This window comes from Phallusia mammillata, chromosome 3 (assembly GCF_965637545.1).
Source record: "Phallusia mammillata chromosome 3, kaPhaMamm4.hap1.1, whole genome shotgun sequence".
Lineage (NCBI taxonomy): Eukaryota > Metazoa > Chordata > Ascidiacea > Phlebobranchia > Ascidiidae > Phallusia > Phallusia mammillata.
The window spans coordinates 5845119-5866105 of NC_137254.1; the positions used below are offsets into that span (position 1 = coordinate 5845119).

The 20987-nt window shown below is 36.1% G+C and overlaps 2 protein-coding genes across 3 annotated transcripts; both read left to right on the forward strand.

Moving 5' to 3' along the window:
* The first annotated feature begins 9756 nt into the window (after positions 1 to 9756).
* LOC145219317 (uncharacterized) lies at positions 9757 to 13263 on the forward strand. The gene is made up of 2 exons (XM_080086695.1): positions 9757 to 10555; positions 12140 to 13263. The coding sequence occupies exons 1-2, from the start codon at positions 9867 to 9869 to the stop codon at positions 12918 to 12920; spliced, it is 1470 nt and encodes a 489-aa protein (XP_079942821.1). The 5' UTR covers positions 9757 to 9866; the 3' UTR covers positions 12921 to 13263.
* Positions 13264 to 18012: 4749 nt separating this feature from the next.
* LOC145217363 (uncharacterized) lies at positions 18013 to 20459 on the forward strand. 2 transcript variants are annotated; one of them, XM_080084624.1, is made up of 10 exons: positions 18013 to 18235; positions 18385 to 18530; positions 18600 to 18624; positions 18951 to 19010; positions 19077 to 19142; positions 19207 to 19272; positions 19337 to 19402; positions 19467 to 19532; positions 19591 to 19656; positions 19726 to 20459. In XM_080084624.1, exons 1-10 carry the CDS (start codon positions 18148 to 18150, stop codon positions 19773 to 19775), a joined length of 699 nt encoding a protein of 232 aa, XP_079940750.1. In that variant the 5' UTR covers positions 18013 to 18147; the 3' UTR covers positions 19776 to 20459. The 2 variants fall into 2 exon arrangements, with proteins under 2 accessions (XP_079940750.1, XP_079940749.1); XM_080084623.1 differs by having other exon boundaries at positions 18951 to 19142.
* The last annotated feature ends 528 nt before the right edge of the window (positions 20460 to 20987 follow it).

Genomic DNA, 20987 nt, shown 5'->3' on the forward strand with positions numbered 1-20987 from the left:
TTTACACGTTTTGAGGTATGTTGAGCATCACACCACATCAACCTAAATATTTTATCTAATTGTTTACGATTTCACAATAAGTAGACAATGAGCTGTTTACAACAGTATAAAGAAGGCTACAATGTGTAAAATGAAAAGTTCATAAACAGTGCAACCTCTACGACGACACGACAATGCAGTTTGTAAACAATTGTGGGAATTTTTGACCTAACGCTATAAATTTAGACCAATTTTTGACTGTGTTTGACAAGTTCAAATATAATTGCCCTAGTTGTAACTACGCTTTTTGCCTTTTCGAGGTTTTTTAAACTTTCCTATTGCTTTAACCAGGCTGTCGTTTCAGGTCCGGATTGCTTTTATGATGATGACGTACTTTCAGTACCAATCCAAATTTCCATCGGAAACAAGTAACTGGTTAACTCGACGCTGCCACCAAGTGTAGAACATCTACCTACCGGTTTTGTTCAGTTTCGTGTTTATGGAAGAACTGAAAGCGTCTACGCCAGGGGTGGGCAAACTACAGCCCGCGGGCCGCATGCGGCCCGGCAAAGGTGTTCATGCGGCCCGCCAAATGTTAGTAAACTTCAAAAAGATAGTTACCGAGCAACGCTGAATAGTATTATAAGCACAGGCGTACAGTTTTAAAAAACAATAAAATATACCGAGGGTGCGACTTGCCGATACCTATACCATGTGCAGTATCTGTAACTGTACCATACTTTGGAACTAAAAACAGACACTTTTTTCGTGCTTTAGGCTGTTGTTTCTGCTACGTTTTTATACAAATCGTCACTTGACATAATTTCTTCGTTCGATAAAAGTGAAAGCGATTCACGTTTTTAAATACAGCCCGCTTTGCACTGTTGACGCGAAAACTTTGGTCACTTTGGATCAAGTTTACGTCTTTGCAGTACTTTGCAAACAGACAAAAAATAGCTTCAGAATCGTTAACACAGACCCGCACAACACCTTAAGATGGATACTAAATGCGGCTCGCATTGTTTATTGTTGGCGCAAGGAATTTATTAACAAAACAACGTGCTTGTTTATTTTGAAACAATTACAATTGTAGCGTTTCAACCAATGTTTGTCCAATCAAGTGACAACAAATTTATGTTTATAGCTGAAAAATATGCTATGTTAATATTTTGGGCTAAATCAGGCGTGTACGACCACATGCGGCCGCGGAGACGGGTTTGTGCGGCTGTGACCATGTTTATTAAAATACATGCACTGGAGGCCGTGACGTAACGAAAACTATTTTGCAAACTATTTTAAACTGCTAAAAACAGATTTCGTGCGACTGGAAAAAAGATTACCAGCCTATTAACTATATGCGGTGCCTGTTTATCCGCTTATTGTGTGCAAAGAATCCGAAAAAACAGGCACAGCAATCGTCACAATACAGATTATGATGTCATAAACAATCAGCTTCGTTTAGCTAAACTTATGCACCATGTTAGAAACTATTATTCTAAGCATTTTAGGTGGCTTTAAATGGTATATATATAATATAAACCTAATTCTTTACACCAGTTATTTTAAAACAAAAACAAGCAAGCAAATGGCGGCCGTTGGTGAAATACTATGCGGCCCGATAAGATTTAGAACTTTTGAATGCGGCCCTTGCACTGAAAAGTTTGCCCACCCCTGGTCTACGCAATGTGCCCTGCTGTAAAGTACGTAAACTGTTTTTCACAAAACATTACCTGACAGCCAAACCAAAAACAAACACGTTTTGTTTAGTAACAATATTTTGTTGTCAACATGACATGACAAAACTCTGCGCTAAATAAAGCATTACATGTTACTTGACATTTAAAACACCAAAAATGTTTATGAGGTTAATGTGGATATTTGAGGTTAATCTCGCCCTTGCTGGGCATTTAAACAATAAAACTTTCAGAGTGAACGATGGCTATTTTTGCCACAACTCTGTACATATTTATTTAAGATTGTATGGCTCCTAATGCCTAACATTCTTTTCCAGTTTTTGTTCCAATAATCTTCCACTTGAAATTGCAGAAAGCAACATTGTTATACATAATAATAATGATGCTGTACACGGCTTGAGGATATGTTGCTATGTGTAGAAATTAGCAACTCTATTTTTGTAACACAGGAAACTACCACCATTCAATTGATACGTATGTAAAACGAATTTTATTGCCTGGTCACGTGAGTGTGCAATGAAATAATTTTAGTAACAACTTGCGGCAACATACATCAGACTGAGGGAAAAATGTCATTGTTTGGGATATGAAAAACAATTTCGTTAAAATCATGACTGCAGAAGATACAGCACAATACAAATAGGTTGTTGAAACCAACTAATTATTTTAACCCATCTGCAACCGACACAAAACTACGCTGTTTAAAATTGCTACCAGTCTCTCGTTTATTTGTTTTTACACTGTTTGTTATTTGGTGAACGCATAAAAGTGTCTACAAATGAAAAAGAAACGATTCGACAAACTAAGTGTTTAAAACCGTTTGTTTCCGCTCTTGCTTTAAATATATTTTTTTGCCAAAAAAACACATATGTTAGGGACTTACTTGCATTTTTACAAACATTTGTTTTCATTTTAGCAATTTTGACATTTTTTTAACTCGGGAGAATTTTTTAATTCGGATTTTTCTAGCTTGCGCCTTAAATAGTAGCGAGACCGGCTTGATTAAAGCAGATTTCGCAATCAATGCTATACGATCAGTATTTCGTTTGATTGTTTCTACATGGTAATATTTCCTGAGATTCAATTGTTTCAAAATTTGCCTAAATTACTATGTAAATTACGTTAATGCTAAATGTCTATTTTTTTCCCTTTCTTACTGAAAAATGTCGCATGCTAAGTGTTAAAAAACATGTGGAAGCTCAAAGCAGTTTTTCTTTGTTTGTTTTTGTTATTCAGCTTATTTAGATGTGTGGTTCCGCCTTTTAAACAATTACGTTTTTTTTATATTTTTTTCAGCTAACATATCCAAGAAGTCACGTTTTCAACGATAACGAAAAATTCGTTCAAACTTTACTTTCTGTTTATGTGCAGATTTATTTTTACTTAAAAATTGCATTATTTTACTGTTAAAAATACTAAATTGTGATGCTAAACTACAACAATCATCAGCGAAAGCAGTTTGTAAGCCGAGAACTAGGTTAAAGGTCAAATGCATATATCTGAGAAAAACATTCAAAATCTTTTAAATAAACCCTAACAACCCTTAATTTTTCTGCATTATCTAGATTCTAGACATTAATAAAAAAGTAAATTTGGGTCTTAAACACGCGTCCCGCGAAGTTACTTTTTAGAAGTTGTGTGTTTTACTCTAGCGGAATACCATTTTTGACTAGAAAGTTTACATAATACAATCACTTTTTTATTAGTGGTATATGTCCCGTTTTCTCAAGATGATCGAACTGGCTCACTTTTAAAATCAGCAATTGCGATAGTTGCGTCATATTTCGTACATTGCGTAATTGTAGGGCATTGTTTCCACATAAAGCATTTGCTTCACTGTATATCCAATGATTTTAAAAGTATATATGTTTTTTATTTATTACAATATTGTTTTTTAATGTAGCTAATGGCACAGATGAACATTTCATTTTTTCATCTTGCAATTGTGTTCGATATCGATAGTGCGGCCCTTGACTTACGAAAGTTTATTTTTGGCCACCAAAACAGTTTGAGTTTGAGACACCTGCTGCAGCTGAATGCGTTTGCAACATTGCATATAGTTGACACGCAAATTTGAATTCACAGCACAGACGAGCATACGCTGCCAAACGTTTAATTAACAAAAACGCTACATGCAGCATTTAATTTCTCCCTGACTACATGTCCTGGGCCAAAATTTTTAATTGCTTCCTGTAATACAAAAACGTGCAAACGTCAGAGGTCGCAGCTGCACAGCCTATTACTGTCAAAATCACTTTCTGCATGCGCAAAAAACTTGTCACAGTAGCCCAGTTCAGGTATTTTGAGTAGGTAGGTATAGTTAGTAGAAAGATTAATTGGTTGGATTTCTTTGTTTATAAAAACAAGGTTTAATATTTAGCCATTTGTTTGTTGAAGTTAAGTTGAGCGCGTAATATAATTGCACTTGCAAATGAAGCAAGCTAAGCAAAAATTATTATTCAACGTTTAGGTTTTCCACAAAATTAAAAAGAATCGGCGTGATAGTTTTTTCATAGATGTGTTTGTACCTGACCGATTCTATTGACTTTTCATATATCTTGCATTTGTTCCAGCTTAAAATTTGAAGTTTAATCGTTTTGTCTGACAAGTTTTAATTGTTTTGGTCTGATCTGTATTAGTAAAATCATCAGTTCTAATGACTTTTCTTGTAGTTTTGACAAACATCTAGACTTTAAGTACAGACAGAGTTAAGTGCAGTAAGATATTTCAGTGAAATGCATAAAGTAAACAAATTGTGGCATAAAGTTGGGCTCACCAATAATATATTTTAGCTATCTGATACTGTATAATGCTTTAATGCAGCGCTTCCCAACCGGTGGGCGTGGGCCGCGAAGCTTTTCAAATTATTACCATACCAGTATAGAAGTTTAAAAAGTTACACAGTTCGTAAGAAGTTCTCACTGAGAACGTACTTCCAAGTTTAACTATATTTCTCTAAAATATAATATTGCTTGCTATGAAAGCAGCATAAGATTTTACGTGAAAGAAAGCTTTGTAACGCTAACAAAATGCAATTATCACGTCACAACAGTAATTAAACTGCGATTGTTGCATCACAACACTACTTGTATTAGTAACTATAACGGAATCGTCTTATCTTGTCAAATCATCAAGCTCAGGCTTCACATTAACAAAAGTATTGCCTGTGCGGTTATTATTTTTCTTTATTATAATTCTTTTTCCATTGTGATTTTGTCGCAATATTAAACGGCGGTCCGCCCAAAAATTTTTTTTTAGGAAGTGGGCCGTGAGTTGGAAAAGGTTGGGAAGCACTGCTTTAATGTATACTGACAACTAAGTTTCGAGGGGGCACTATTTTCTCCATTTCTGCATTTTTTAGTCGACCGCATACCACACGAACAAGAACTTTCGATTGCAAGAAATTTATGCTTACATGTGTGTTTGAAACGTACGTACTTATTGCGGTGCATTTATGCACATAAACAATGCAGTTGTGCTTAATATTTCAACTGAACTTGTTTTTTTGAATGATCCTTGATTTGTTTAACAAATTATATTACATATACACACTTTACTGCATACAATACTACATAACGAGAAACAAACAAGCCAATATATTTGTGTAGAACATGACGTTTCGAAAGCAACTCGCGAAATAATTAAGCAAACTAAATGTAATAACTAAGGCAATTATTTTTTGACTTGTCCAAAAAAGTCAAAAAATGTCAAAATTTATCGAATAGGTCAAAAATTGTTTACAAATTCAAAATTTTTTACATAGTCAAAATTGTTTACAAACTGCATTGTTGTGGTGTTGCAGAGGTTGCACTGTTAGTTATCTTTTACACTTTGTAACCTACTTTATACTGTTGTAAATGGCCCATTGTCTGCTTATTGTGAATCATAAACCAATAAGTGAAATAATTAGGTTGATATGGTGTGATGCTGAACACACGTGTAAAATTTTGGCTGGTCCTAATTAAATTATTTTAAGGCAGATATGGGTTTGGTGCAGCTTTTGTTTCGGTTTTGCTTTAGATACTTCATGTATCTTCAGTTTAGAACAGTTTTTGTTGTGTCTTAGCTGGAGTTTTTTGGCAGTGATTGCAATTAGCTCATTTTCCTTTTCAGAATAGGCTAGGTCTGTGTTCAGATTAAGGTAGTTAGACTTTTGCACATTAACTGTTTACTCAGCAATTTGATTCGAGCATAACCAGGATCTTATTGTTTTAATAAAGGCTGCTGAATTTTTATAGCTGTTTGTAATTTTCGAAATGCCGAAAATATCAAATACACACAAAAACAAAACTAGGATTTACATGCAAGAGTGTCCAAAAGAGTTTTGCAGGAACCCGAATGGCGAACTGTTTTGCGTCCTCTGCTGCCAATTAGTAAACTGTGAAAAGCGTTTCATAGTGTAAAGCCACCGTGCTCAGCAAAACATCAAAAACTGCTCCAAGTGACGGAGCCTGCCGACACAAGTAAACCAATGCAGTCTTTTATTCAAAGTTCAAAGAAGGACTTCAAGACTAAGTTGGTTGGGGCCTTCCTAGCGGCAGACATCCCTTTGTAAAAGCTACAAAACTTAAAGATTAAACAGCTGTTCACCGACCTTGGGCAGCCAGTGCCGTCTGAGGAATCCTGTCGTGCGCATGTAGACAAGTTAGCTGTAGGCGAGGTAAATCTAATCAAGGAGCACCTCTATGACAAGCAAGTATTTCTAGTAGTTGACGAGAGCGAAGATGTCGGCAGAAAATACTTTAATATACTCATTGGTGACATTGCAGTTCCAGAAAAGACACACATCTTAGATTGCAGACTTGTGGAGACAGTGAACCAGCACGTAGTGGCAATGAAGATTGACGACGCACTGAAGAAGCTGGACATTGAAAGAAACAATTTCGTTCTTCTGCTTTCCGATGCAGCCAGGTATATGACTGCTTGCACTACCGCAATCAAAATCCTCTTCCCGCGACTCTTCCACGTCAACTGCTTGGCTCATCTTCTGCACAATTGCGCTGAGAAAGTGCGCGGTAACTTCCCAGAGGTTGACAACATCATTGCAACAGTCAAGGCGGTGACAGTGAAGAACAAGCACCGGCGCTACAAGTTTAATATGATCAGCAGTCCGCCACAGCCAGTGCTTACTCGCTGGGGGACGTGGCTAAAGGCTGCAGAATGGCGAATAGTTACTTGTATGTTTACGTTTTTCTGAACAACAGAATATGTGAACTTGGGCAACACGATGCGATTAAGCCGATCAAGCCGAAAAACGCATCCCATAATTGCCTTGTTTGCTGTGGGAAACTTTAACCGCTGCTTTTACGCAAAATACCTTCTAGTAACGGAATACTCATAAATAAATTATCTGTATATATTTTTTTATGATTAATGTGCACAAGACACAGACTTAAATAGAAGCTGACAAAAAAACGGTTGTCATTATCAGTGAAAATATAATGTACAAGCAGAAACAAGCGGGTTTATATTACAGTTAATATAAACGCGCTTGTTTCCGCTCGTACATCTTATTTTCACTGATGTCTGTTTCATAAAATGAATACGTTTTGTTTTACATCGCTGGAAATTTGTTTTTTTAGGATCATCAATGTGTTCAGGTTGTTTCTTATTGACAAAATACGGAATTAAGTGTTTGGTACAAGGGAAATCACACTCTCAACAATCACTTTTTTACACTATGAAGCACAATTTCGAAATGAAAAGTAGAAACGATTGGTGAAAGACAACATAGCGACACAATTGCACTAAAACAATCACCGAGCCAGAAATAACTGCGCAAAGTTGAAACGTTATTGAGCGCAAATAAGTGGAGAGCACAAATGGTGGATGATGGCTAAACGCGCTGTAGCTACACCGTCACTATAAGGCGTTAAGTGTCTGGGGATCACAAGAAAGTGAGGTTGGCGCGTTGAGAATAAAAACAACTGGAGGTGGGACGTTGGTGGAACAAGTCGTGTGAGCCCTCTAAACTAACCACGCGTGTTAGGGAAAGAGGGTGGGGTTCCAATCTTAAGGTAAGCTTGCAAATGCGCCAAACGTTCTTGACCAATTGCGAAGCGATGGTGTTTGCCGTAATGGAACACTTTGCCGGGAGAGTTGACGACCTGCCAGTGAGTCTATTAATAATGATCCATGTTTTACGGCTGGAATGTGTAAAGTCAATGGACTCCACCGCTTCTCTCAAGCGATGTCGACGTTGCTCGTTAATATAGGACAGCTGTAGTGTGGCAGATGCTTCCGTCTCGTTACCATATGATGCAGTAAAAAAGGCTCTATAATAGCGTTCGCATTCGCTGTCCATACACGGCGTGTACGTCTCTCGATAGCCCCGTGGAATGCTCCTTATGGCCGTTCCCATACGAAGATTACAGAAGTCCTGGTACGCCAGATTGAAATCTGTTTTTGTTTAACTTGTGAAACTGGTAATTTAAGTCTTAGCTATGTTTAGTTATTGGAGTCAGTAAACAGTAGTGTTAAATATTGCATTCGCTGAAAGTGGACATATCGGCCATTATATAATATATACATTCACATTGTAAACATTCAGGGGAGCTTTAATTTACGTAACTTGAGGGCTTTAGATTATTTGGAAAACAAATTCGTTTCGTATTGCGAATATTATGAACATTGGTTGGATAAACTGTCTGCAAAAATCAAACGTTTGTACGTAATTTTCGCTACTCTCGCGCTTTTAGGACAAAACCAACAAGCACCCATACTCGATTAAAAACCAACAAGCAATTCGGAAAGCATTTTGATTTTATCAGCGCCAGTGGACTGTGTCCGCTAAGTGGTTTGACCCAGTTCGGACCATCATGAATGACGCTTGTAATCGCGCTGAAAAGGGAAATTGTTATACAGCTGACTACCACATTGCAAAGCCAGTTGATGCCAGTAAGCTTGTGCCTTCAGTGGAAAATAAGGCTTAGCAAAAAGTTTATTGCATAAATGTTAGGCCTTTGTTTGATTCTGTAAACAATATAATGCGTTAGATCAATGTCTTCATAAAAAAATACTTTTAATGTTAAGCTCTTCATTTCTTTTGGCAGTTTAAAAGCCGTAAGTGTATTCACGGAATAGTTATTATAAACTTAAGACGTTTTTGCGTTTAAACCAACATGTTTGTTTATAACCAATTATAATTAGTTTCCTAACAATCTGAAACAAGGCGTCATGTACACCCGGGAGAAATCTCTGTGACGTAAACATTACCAAATTAGTCTACAAAACGTTGTGATTCAAATGAACGTGTCACTATTTTTGTGTAATTATTCAATCTTCTGCTGGTGCTTTACATGCAATCGCCCGTTCTTGCGTTCGCATACCTACGATATAGTACTTATACGTTCCCGTTTTCGTTACGAAAAGAGAACGCGTTCTTCTCGGGACAGTCGTCCAGTGTGAATGCTGGGCTGATTGCACAGTGTTGTTTCCCGGAGAGTTGTACGGTTGTTGGATTTAGTTACTTTGAGCTGAGTGCCAGATTGCAGTTGTTTTGGCAGTTGAATGTTTTAGCCTTGTGTCTTGTGTGTCATAAAATTGTTTATAGATAAGGTCATGTTTATAGATTGATTTTGCATTAGTTGGTTTGGTATAGTTTCGGAGTCTTGTTATCGGACACATACAAAACACTATGTTTGGTACTGTACGAACTATTTTGCCGTTTTCGTCCGGTATAAGTTACAAACGTAATCGGACACGCAGGAAAAGGAAGTTGTTGCACAGCTGACTGCCACATCGCGAAGCCAGTTAATGCCAGTTAGTTTATACCTTTAGGATTAGGCCGATTTTTGGTTTCGAAAAAACTTATTTTGCGCCGCACAGCAGGTTTGTCAAGTCATTTTGCTTAACGCCTAATATGTGTATTGGGATTCAGTTTGAATTTACTTGATATTGTTACATAGTGCTTCGTATTTTGGTCATTACTTCGTGGAAAGGAATATGCAGTACATTTATGGAATTTGTAGTATTACGTGAATATATTTTTGCCTCTACGTTCTTGAGCGTAACAAGTTTGTTCAGTTAGATTTGTGACAAACGATTTTAAAGATATGATTCGGATGTTCTAAACATATGAGCGCCAAACATAAAAAATTTTGTTCCTGGTATCTTGTTTTAGCTGAAAACACAGTAGTCGCAAGTAAGACAAAACATTTTTTTATAATACCTAAAGAATAAACTTAAAAAAATATGTCATCTCCGGATTTGGTCTCAGAGCAACGTGACATTTGTGATCAAAGGCTTATTGAAGGTGGAAAAGTAAAACGACATATGCTGAAACACAGCAATGAGAAACTTCAGCGATGTGATGTTTGTGAAAAAACTTTTGACCGAAGTAAAAATTTGAAGAAACATATGTTGACTCACACTAAGGAGAAATCACATCGATGTGATGTTTGTGAAAAATGTTTTGCTCGATGTGGAGATTTGAAAACACACATGTTGACCCACACTAAAGAGAAACCACATCGATGTGATGTTTGCGAAAAAAACTTCAGTTTCATTTCCAATTTGAAACAACACTTGTTAACCCACACCCAAGAGAAACCTCATCGATGTGATGTTTGTGAAAAATGGTTTGCTCGATGTGGAGATTTAAAAAGACACATGTTAACCCACACCCAAGAGAACCCTCATCGATGTGATGTTTGTGAAAAAAACTTTAGATCAATTTCCAATTTAAAAACACACATGTTGACCCATACAAAAGAGAAACCTCATCGATGTGATGTTTGTGAAAAAGGGTTTGCTCGTATGGGATGTTTAAAAAGACACATGTTGACCCACACTAAAGAGAAACCACATCGATGTGATGTTTGTCGAAAGAGTTTCAGTGACATTTCAAAGTTGAAAAGACACATGTTGACTCACAACAAAAGGTAACTTTATCTGTGTGAAGGTTAGCTGAAATTGCTTTTTTTGTATGGATTTTCTTTCTAAACAGTTTTTGAAAAACATGTACCACACAAAGTAACAATAAAAACGGTGATTCTGCGTACATTTAACGTTGTTCACCAAACCATTTAAATCTACTGTAGTTTAAGTTCGGCGCCAGTCGATGGGATATTCGACTCCTTTACATTAGTAATTTTTTCAAAATATTACAAAAAACACTTTGATCCGATTACGCAATGTTTTACTTGATGAACTCGGTTAAAAATGTTTTGTTAAAATCAATAACGACGAAATATTACCTTGTTTATTTTTACTGACACAAATAAAACTCGAGTTTGTTTACACACCCGGGTAAGCTTCAGCATTGTGTATGTTTTCGTTTAATATTGTTTTGAATTTCAATTGGGCGAAAAAGTGATATTTTACTTGTATTGAACAACAATAAACACGTTGATGTACGTTACCTTTGGTTTAGAATTTGTAACACGTTGAGTCAGCAGGTCGCAGTCGTTTATAGTATTATATATATATATATATATATATATATAAGTTATGTTAAATTTTATATCGTATGATGATGATTCAGTGGTTATGAAAATATTGAAAGTGTTGAGTGTTTAATAGTTTAATCAAATCAACTCTAGAAAAAAAATTGTTGCACAGTTTGCAAGCCGGTGCATTGTTCAGAAAACATTACAATGCTCCAACGAATCTGTATGTTACGTTTGCAAACTTTCGGTAAACAGACCACACAATCGGTAAACATGCGACTGATTATATTCGTTAACTTAGGAAGGTGAGGCAAAGTGACAAAAGCACGCTCTTTGGACTGAATCTTTTTCCGTGCAACCTTAGTTTTTCGGTCACTGATAATGCAGTTCGGGTAGCCGTTTAACTGCAGGGCCTCGTGTACCCTTCGCAATTCAGTTTTACTGCCCATAACATGCTACCGTCCATAATTACACTATTAACTTTTCTGGTGCCAAGGTATTGACGAGGGAAAGGCGCCCGTTCGCTGATCTGTCCGGCACTTTGATATACAAAGGCTTTGGTTTAAACCGTGGTAGGACTTCAACCGTATGTGCTGGTTAGTTTCTAGACTGGATGTGCTGGTTAGTTTCTAGACAAAAACGAGCATATTTTATTCTTGGATACAGAAATTTCGAGACTCCTGGACTGCACACTTTTGTTAAGCGTGCATCACAAACGAACCAGTATTACAAGGTACCTACAGTTTAAAATGAGTATAAAAACAGATGTTCTAATGCCGATTAGCTATAGGTCGCATTTACAACACTTAACTAGGAATTTTATCCACGTTTTATCAACGTATTATCGCCGTTTTCGCGCCAGTGTCTTTTTATGTTTACTCGCGGGGTGCTATAAGAACGACTGTTTAGGTAGCTCACGTTACCCTGGTGTAGACCCCCGTATAAGCGGTCGAAACACCGTATGACTTGTTCACATTTGCCAGGCAAAAGAAAAGTCTATCTTTTTTCAGCTCACAACGTACCAATCGCAGATCAGCATAACGATTTTTTTATAACACCTGAATAACTAATTTAAAGAGAGATGACATCAACGGATTTGGGCGTGGATGAAGCTGATATTTGTGATCAGAGGTTTTTGGAAGGTGGAAATGTAAAACGACATATGCTGAAACACAGCATTGAGAAACTTCAGCGATGTGATGTTTGTGAAAAAACTTTTACCCAGAGTTCGACTTTAAAAAGACACATGTTGACTCACACCAAAGAAAAACCTTATCAGTGTACTGTTTGTGGAAACACATTTATTCGGCTTGGAATATTGAAACAACACATGGTGACACACACCAATGAGAAACCTCATCGGTGTGACGTTTGTGAAAAACGGTTTGCGCGTAAAGATGTTTTGAAAAAACACATGTTGGTTCACATAGATGAGAAGCCTTATCGATGTGATCTTTGTGATACTGGATTTACACAGAGTGGAAATTTAAAAAGACACTTGTTGACTCACACTAACGAAAAACCTTATCGATGTGTTGTTTGTGAAAAGAGATTCAGGATTAATTCAAATTTGAAAACACACATGTTGACCCACACTAAAGAGAAACCTTTTCGATGTGATATTTGTGAAAAAGGGTTTGCTCGTAGTGGAGATTTGAAACAACACATGTTGATTCACACTAATGAGAGACGATATCGATGTGATACTTGTGGTAAAAAATTCACTCAACATGGAAATTTGAAGACACACATGTTGATTCACACTAAAAAGAAACCTCATCGATGCGATGTTTGTTACAAAACATTTACCCACTCTGGAAATTTGAAAAGACACATGTTGACTCACCAGAAAGTGTAACTTTACCGGTGTGATGTTCATAAAAATGTTTACTTGGGCTAAAACATTGCCTTTTTGTGCGGATTTTGTTTCCTAACAAGAAACATGTATCTCACAGAGCAACAATAATAAAGGTCACCCTATGTACAGTTAACGTTGTTCACCAAACCATTCAAATCTTGCATAAATTATGTGGGAAATTTGGCAGCTGTCAATGAAATATCCGATTGCTTTAAATTAGGAATGCCTTTACAATATTACAAAAAAAATTCTCGTTTGGTGCTGTTTTGTATTTTCAGTGGTCGTATTTCAAAATGACTTTTTACTGGGATTGAACAACAATAAACACGTTGTACATAATGTACATTACTTTCAAAATTTTTATAATATGATAGGCGTTGAATGTTTAACAGTTTAAACCAATTAACTCTAGTTTGACATTGGGTAAAATGTTTAAACAGACAAACCTAAATAGAAAATTCAAGATTAAATTGAAACACATTGGTATCAGAAAATTCTGGGATGAACAGTGAGAAGCTTTTAGGACATGGTCTCCAATGAAGCAAGTTCTTGTCGCTTCATACGCCTTCGGTTTATGGCAAGTTAAAGAATCGGTATGAGGTGTTGACTAATTTCTGTTCAATTCTTTTCAAAAGCGTTTTTGTTGGATTTTATGGAACCTGCCCAAGCTCGTAAAAAAACGTTAAAATAATAAAATTATTATGTGAAATTAGTAATGGTCTGGACTATAGTATAAATAGACTATATTAAAAAACTGTAACGTAGTCAGACACGTACATAAATATTGAACAACATAACTTTTTACAAATGGTTATCACTAGTAACTGCTTGGGTTTGTATATTTAAGGACTGAAAGATATAAGTGTGTGCAATAAAAAAAAAACTGTTTAAACATGATGCTAAAAAATTTTCCTCATGTTCGTTTTCGCAACAATATTAGTTTGATCAAATTAATATCTGACCGACAAAACGCATTGACACTATGCTTGGTGGTCTATCCTTACCTTGTTACCCCTTTATTTTGCACTTCGATTGTCGGCAAACACCTTAGTTTTCTAAATGAAATGCTCGACGTCATTTTTAGCTCACATAAACGTTTATGGCTATAAATCATCAAATCTGTATTGTGATATAATTTCAAACCAAAATAGCTTTATATCAATCTAAATTAAATAATATTTTGTTAGTAAACATGATTTGTACATTGGTAATCATACAAGATTATACTGGATGTCATTGTTCAGATTAGTTGAATGCTTACCATGTGCTGGGTTAAATGCACAAACTTGTCAAACACAACATGTAATTTTATCATAACAATATCATAAATATGTACATTTAAGGCAAATAGAGCATCATCATTTGCTTTTGCCAACGAACCACAGGTTCAAGCTACTTGAAACGCAAAAAAACGCACGGTAGGCGAACTCTCACTTATTTCTGCGCGATTTAAGGCCCGAAATTTGTCATGCGCGAAACAAGACAGGAAAAATAAAGCAAACAAACTTTTTGTAGGTCTGAGTGCAACGGTTTTGCCTTTTGGGGTTCCTTTTCGGTACTGTTATCTAATTGCGAACCCATTCAAGTTTTAATTAATTTTCTGCTTTTAATCATCAATCTCGTTGTGCCCGAATTCATCAGTTGTCGCGGACCCCCTGCTGAATTCTTTTTGACAAAAATTATGGTTTGGACATGCTCTTGCTCTTTAAGGTTTTATGCAAAATCGATAGAAGATAGGCAACAACTTTTTGAGGGAAAGTTGTTGGGTATAAAATTTTCTACAATTTAAAAAAAATATTTTTTCAATGACGTCATCACTTACGAAATGACGTCATTTCAATTCTATTTTTTCATAAAATTGCAGTCAATTGATGTTTTTCGTTACAATTATTAGTTCCAAGTTGTTTTACAAACAATTCCTTCAAAAAATATTGATGTGCGTTTTTTTCGATGACGTCATTAATTAGCCCATGACGTCATAATGAACAATTTTAGTTTCTTGTTTTACTGTAGTAAAGGACAAAATTAATGTTTTGAGGGTATAAAACTTGTTTTTAGTAATAATTATTGGCAATCTTTCCAATTTACTGACTTATTCTAATGTTTACCAAATACCTGTACACATAATGCTTTCACAAGTGTTTGTACATGGGATGTTTATTATGTATCATTGCACCAAAACATGTAAAATTTTGAAACACAGTTCACAGAAAAACCACAATTCCAAGCATTCCAAAGGAACTTTGCACTGATTCTTCTGTATTTGTTGTCCATTTATGAGGCCAAATCCTACCATCATTTGACAAATATAAATACAGTTGATGACCAAATACAATCAAAATATAGGTCAGCAACCGTAATCTTCTCGAGTCAAAAGGCTTCTACAACAGATGTTTTCGTGATAAATAATTGGTGTCACCACTAATAGTAGCTAAACTGACTGATACAGCACTATATTCAAGCAAACCAAGGCAAATTCACTGCCCCCAACTACCCACTTCCAAGCCCAATTCAGCTGCACACATATCAAATTGTAAACAAAGATCGCCGCAACACGCACGCAAAGCCCTGAAATCAACTTCAAACAGCTGTCTGTGAATCAACCAAGCGTAAAATAACAAAAAACGGCTCAAAAACAAAAATTAGGAAAAAACATGTTTTTTTCCACATTTTTACTTTCTCCTTACAGTAATTAATTTTTTTCAAATACTGACATTTCATTTTTTTCGAAGAAATTGAATCCAATATGCATAATCTTTCAAACGCACCCCAGTTGGAAAAAATATTCGCACTGATATGATTTTTATCGCTGTTTACAAAGAGGCATGTCTCGGGGCGCATTTATGCGCCCCCCCCCGCAGTTAAAGGGTTAAAGACAACTGCTGGTCTAAACGGACTTAATAACCCGCACCTATTTCCTGGATCAGTACAAGCAAAATGCATCATTGGTAAAAAAGAGCTTAAAAATAAGTTTACATCTTATCTATACTTGCTAAAAGGGCTTTGACAGCTTTAATACAGCTTTGACTTACTTACACATCTGTTTGTTGCGCGTGTCTGTGCTGACACAAAGCAAGCAATTAGTAACAAAAGGCCAATTAGAAAAGTGTATACTCGTTCGTTACATTGACTCCAGCGAGATATATTGTTTCAGATGAAAGTTGCAGGTGTTTCCCGCACACTTGACAAACCTTGGGAATTTCGCCAGCTCTAATAAAAATATGTCCTTGCAGAGTTAGTTTGTCCAGTTTCATACCAATATCAATGACGCTTGTTATAGGACACGCTGGAAAAAAGAATTGTTACATAGCTGACTGTGATACTGCGAACCCAAATAGTTCCGGTAGAAATATAAATTTTGATCTGCAGATTGTTGATTGCATTAATGTTTATTCTGTTTGCAAGCCGCAGAAAACATTATGATGCCCCAAAGAATTTGTATGTCAGGTTTGCAAAATTGCTTGAAACATAGTAAAATTCAAGTGTTGGGATTGAATAGAAATTAGTTGCTTTACATGTTACGCCAATCTTATGCTTCAAACTTCGGTCTATATTACATCCGCGGAAGTAATGTGCAGTAGGAATAAACTGTTGCTGACAGGCAAAATGTATCAAAAATTTTAGTTCATTCAGCAGTTTTTATTATAATATGCCTACGTTTCGATGTCTTATACGCGACACATAAATTGAGAACACAAAGTTGTTACATAGCAGCAAGAGTGGTAAAACACACACAATACGCGGTGGTTAAAAAGACTCTTGGAAACCTCGCTTGTGTAAGTCGGTTTCGCTCGCAAACACTTTGGCAGCAGAAAAATTAATGGTGTGATTATGCACATAAGCATGTTTTGCTAATGCCGATTTTTTTGCATCTTTCTTGGCCACATTCCTTCCGCTAAATCTCATTGCACTCTCCACAGGGTATTGCGTACACCACGCCCTTTGTCGCGTTTGGATCTATGGATGGTGACTTTGGGGTGCGACAGCAGCTGACGTAGGGATGACTGGTTTAATCCCTACCAAGACTACAAAATCGGTCAACATGCGACGGATTACATCCTATGATATGGCAAATGCTTCTTGAAGGAGTGACGCGTACTGTCAATAGAAACGTAATTAATTTAAACTGTAATGCCAAAAGACAAAAAGCAAAATTGGAAAGAGTATTGGCAAAACGACGTAGACCTGGAAAACGAACAATAGATTTATAAAAGGCTTTATGATGCTGTTAGAGATTTTAGTCACTACCAAGAGACCTAAGAGCGGTTTGAACGTTAAAAAGTGAGCAGTATCAAATACCAGTAATGAGAAGGGTTTCTTTAAAAGATACAATGGCGTTTGATATTGGTAACAGTCTTGGTAGTGGACCCCTTTCGCATGGTTTACTTAGCGCAGCATACAACATAATTCATTAACATATGACTCGGTTAACAGAAAACCGTCACTGGAATCTGGGCTCCTGTTACCACAATGCACCTGCTTCGAACTGAGTGACACACGTTTCCATTCAAGGAACTATTGTTTCAACTGACTCATTTAACGGTTTATGCGTCGTTTTTGCATGCCAAAACAAAAAAAACGTGCGCGATTCAAATGTACGTGCGCAATCGTTTTTGTCGTATCAAAAACACACGAATAGCTGAAAAAATAGAACTTGCTGAGCGCAATGGTGGCACGATTATAACAGAAGCACGCATTTACTCATTATTGCAGAGTGGTATTGTATTGTTATACGTGTACAGCTACGCATTTCCGCTTTAAATCAAATCCATTGTTTCAAGGGATTTCCAATTTTATTTCACAACAACATGCGACCTATATATGAGGTGAAGCATACGAAGCACTTTGACTGCAAAGTAGCGTTGTTAAACTGAAACTTGTTGTGTTTTAATATTTAGCATCATGGAAATTATACAATGTTTGTCACATTAAGTGTAGAATAGGGCTGTTATCTGTAAAAAGGTTTTTAAATTAATCAAATAATAGAAAATTTATAGCGTTTCAAATAAAGGTAATGTAATGATTAATTTTCGTTCGATTAATATAAGTTATTATGACCTTGTTTCCCTTACATAAATTTTACATTCTATGATTTCGAATTATGCATTGCCTCTAAACGTCTGCTATGAATCTGAATTGTCGCCCATAATTGTTTGTTTGGGATAAAAGCACTCAGCCAGATGGACATGCGTAAACTTACATTTTATTTTCAGGTTTTTATACGTAGATGTTTAAAATGTCTGATGCCAAGCCTCGAATATCAACCTCGAATATGAGACAACAAACAATGACTTCAAGTTTTTCAATGAACCCCGGTAGGGAGTAATAATAAGATTAACTCTTTCGATATGTGTCGTGAAGTTAAATCTTTTGTTTGTGTTTCAACTGTAATTTTTATGTCAGTTGTCGGCTGAATTTTCACAAAATTTATCAGTGCATTACAACAACACTTTTTCTGAAAAAGATATCATTGCAAATGAATCAAATGAAACACCCGAAATGCTTCCAAGAATGCAGAACATGTTACGTGTGAATATGATCTTAATATGTGCGATTGTGATTCTGACGTTTTTGGGACTCATTTTCGGGATAGTTAGTTTTACAAACCAGGTTGGTAATATATGTTGTTGTTTCATCACTTAAAAAATGTAAACAACAGTTTTTGTGATGTTGTTTCAGATCGCTTTTCAAGAAACTAATCAAGGTATGTCAAATATCAGAAGCATGTATGTAATGACGCTAAAACGTAATTTTGTGTTAAACCTTTAAAAACATGTGTTCAATATTAATGATTCAAAAATAGATTAAAACAAAGATAAGTTAAATGTTACAAAGATTAACGGAGAAAGCAGTAAACAAATTTATGGCGGATTTAAATACAGATCAATAAATCTTCCTATTTTGAATACATCTTAATTTGTAAACAATATTTGTAGCAACTATAGCAACTACTTAAACAATGTTGGACACACCAGAATCTGTTTCCCTTCTCCCAAAGATTTATTGCACACTTTATATATTTTGCAACAGTGAAAAACCAACAAACGATCTGGGATACGACTGGATCAGTGACAACACAAACAGATCCGGGTGGAAATTTTTGTTGTAGTGTTTCTCCCTCTCAAAATTTAATTGATGTTCACTTGATATCTTTAGCAACACAGACAAACCAACAAACGATCTTGGGCACAACTGGGTCAAGGGAGACACAAACACAGTCGGGTATAAATGTTTGTTGTTGTTTCTGCCCCTCAAAAATTAATTGATGTTTACTTGATATCTTTAGCAACACAGACAAACCAACAAACGATCTTGGGCACAACTGGGTCAAGGGAAACACAAACACAGTCGGGTATAAATGTTTGTGGTGGTTTCTGCCCCTCAAAAATTAATTGATGTTTACTTGATATCTTTAGCAACACAGACAAACCAAAAAACGACCTGGGACACAACTGGATCAGGGACAACACAAACAGATCCGGGTGAGAATTTTTGTTGTTGTTTCTCCCTCTCAAAATTCAATTGATTTACACTTTATATCTTTAGCAACACAGACAAAGATACAAACAATCTTGGACACAACTGGATCAGGGGAAGCACAAACAGAGCCGGGTATAAATGTTTTTTTTATCTCCCCACGATTTAATTTGTGTACACTTTATATCTTTAGCAACACATGCCAACCAACAAGCGGTCTGGGACACAACTGAATCAGTGACAACACAACAAGCACCGGGTATGAATGTTTGTTGTTGTTGTTTTTTATCTCCTAAACATTTAATTTTTGTACACTTTGTATATTTAGAAAAACAGACAAACGAAGATCAAAGTGCCTACGGTCATGAGGTTCGTTAATATAATAGAACAGCTTCAGTATACCAAGTGTAACTGGTTGCTTGTTCAGCGCACATGCAAAAACGATTCCATATTTACATTGAAAATAGTAGTACTGACGTCATAATGATGACGTCATATTTTTTGTTTAAGTATTGCGTGTTATCAAAATTTGTGTTAAACGGTTATTGTTTGGTATTGGTGTCTTGATACCTGTTTTATATTCAACAGTATTACAGCCGTGTTGTTTGTTTGTTTTGGCCACCGTGATTGATTGTTTGCTTGCTCGTATAAGTCACCCACACGCTTTCCCACTCGACCAGCTCAACACGATTGAGACGCAACTCAGTTAGATTAAGATTCTAGTGAACACGTTAAACCGGCGTAAAGTTATTGTCTACTGTATGATAAAACGACAATTTAGAAAAAACAAACATAGTGTATAGCACTCTGTTACGGTTTGTTGTTGGCATTACAAGCAAACAGTCAGGCAGTTTGATAAACAAACTAAGAGAACACAGTACGTAAACACGTTTTTATGTTATATTAAAGCAAAACAAATCAGAATTGAAAGCAACTAACAATTCCTGCAAACCATGTTAGAAATGTTGTATTGATTCATAGGCGAGTGTTGTTCCTTTGCTTCCCAAAGTAGAGGTAACAACCTTTAATAAACATCCCCACTGGTTGTTGGAGACTGTGTGCATTTAACCCCTTAACGCCGTATGTGACGAATTCGTCACACTGTGCCTTACACCAATTTTTACAGTGCGTTTGGTGTTTTTTGGGCGAAAAACGGTTGTCTCGAATTCGTCTCGTCCAACTTATTCATAAAACATCACATTTGACCACCTAGCCAGAAAAACTAAAATTTTATGTATTTCCGGATTTTGTATTCCAACATTAGCAGAAAAATTTTTTTTTCATGAAACTCGCTGTCAAACTTTTTTAATTTTTATCAGTTATATGAGAAGAAAAAAATCGTGTGTACATACAAGATGAATGCCTATTCTAATGCGCAATTTTTTTCAAAAAAATTCAAAAGGTGTACAAAATATGGGGGGTGAATGTCGTGTACCGAATTCGTCCCATTCGTCATTTGCGTCACGAAAGTACACGTAAATGGTCACGTGATCGCTAAAACATAAACACAATATTCTGGTCCTATACCAGTATTTATCAACTACATATTGTCATTTTGCACAATAATAAATAGTGGCATTGCAATGACAG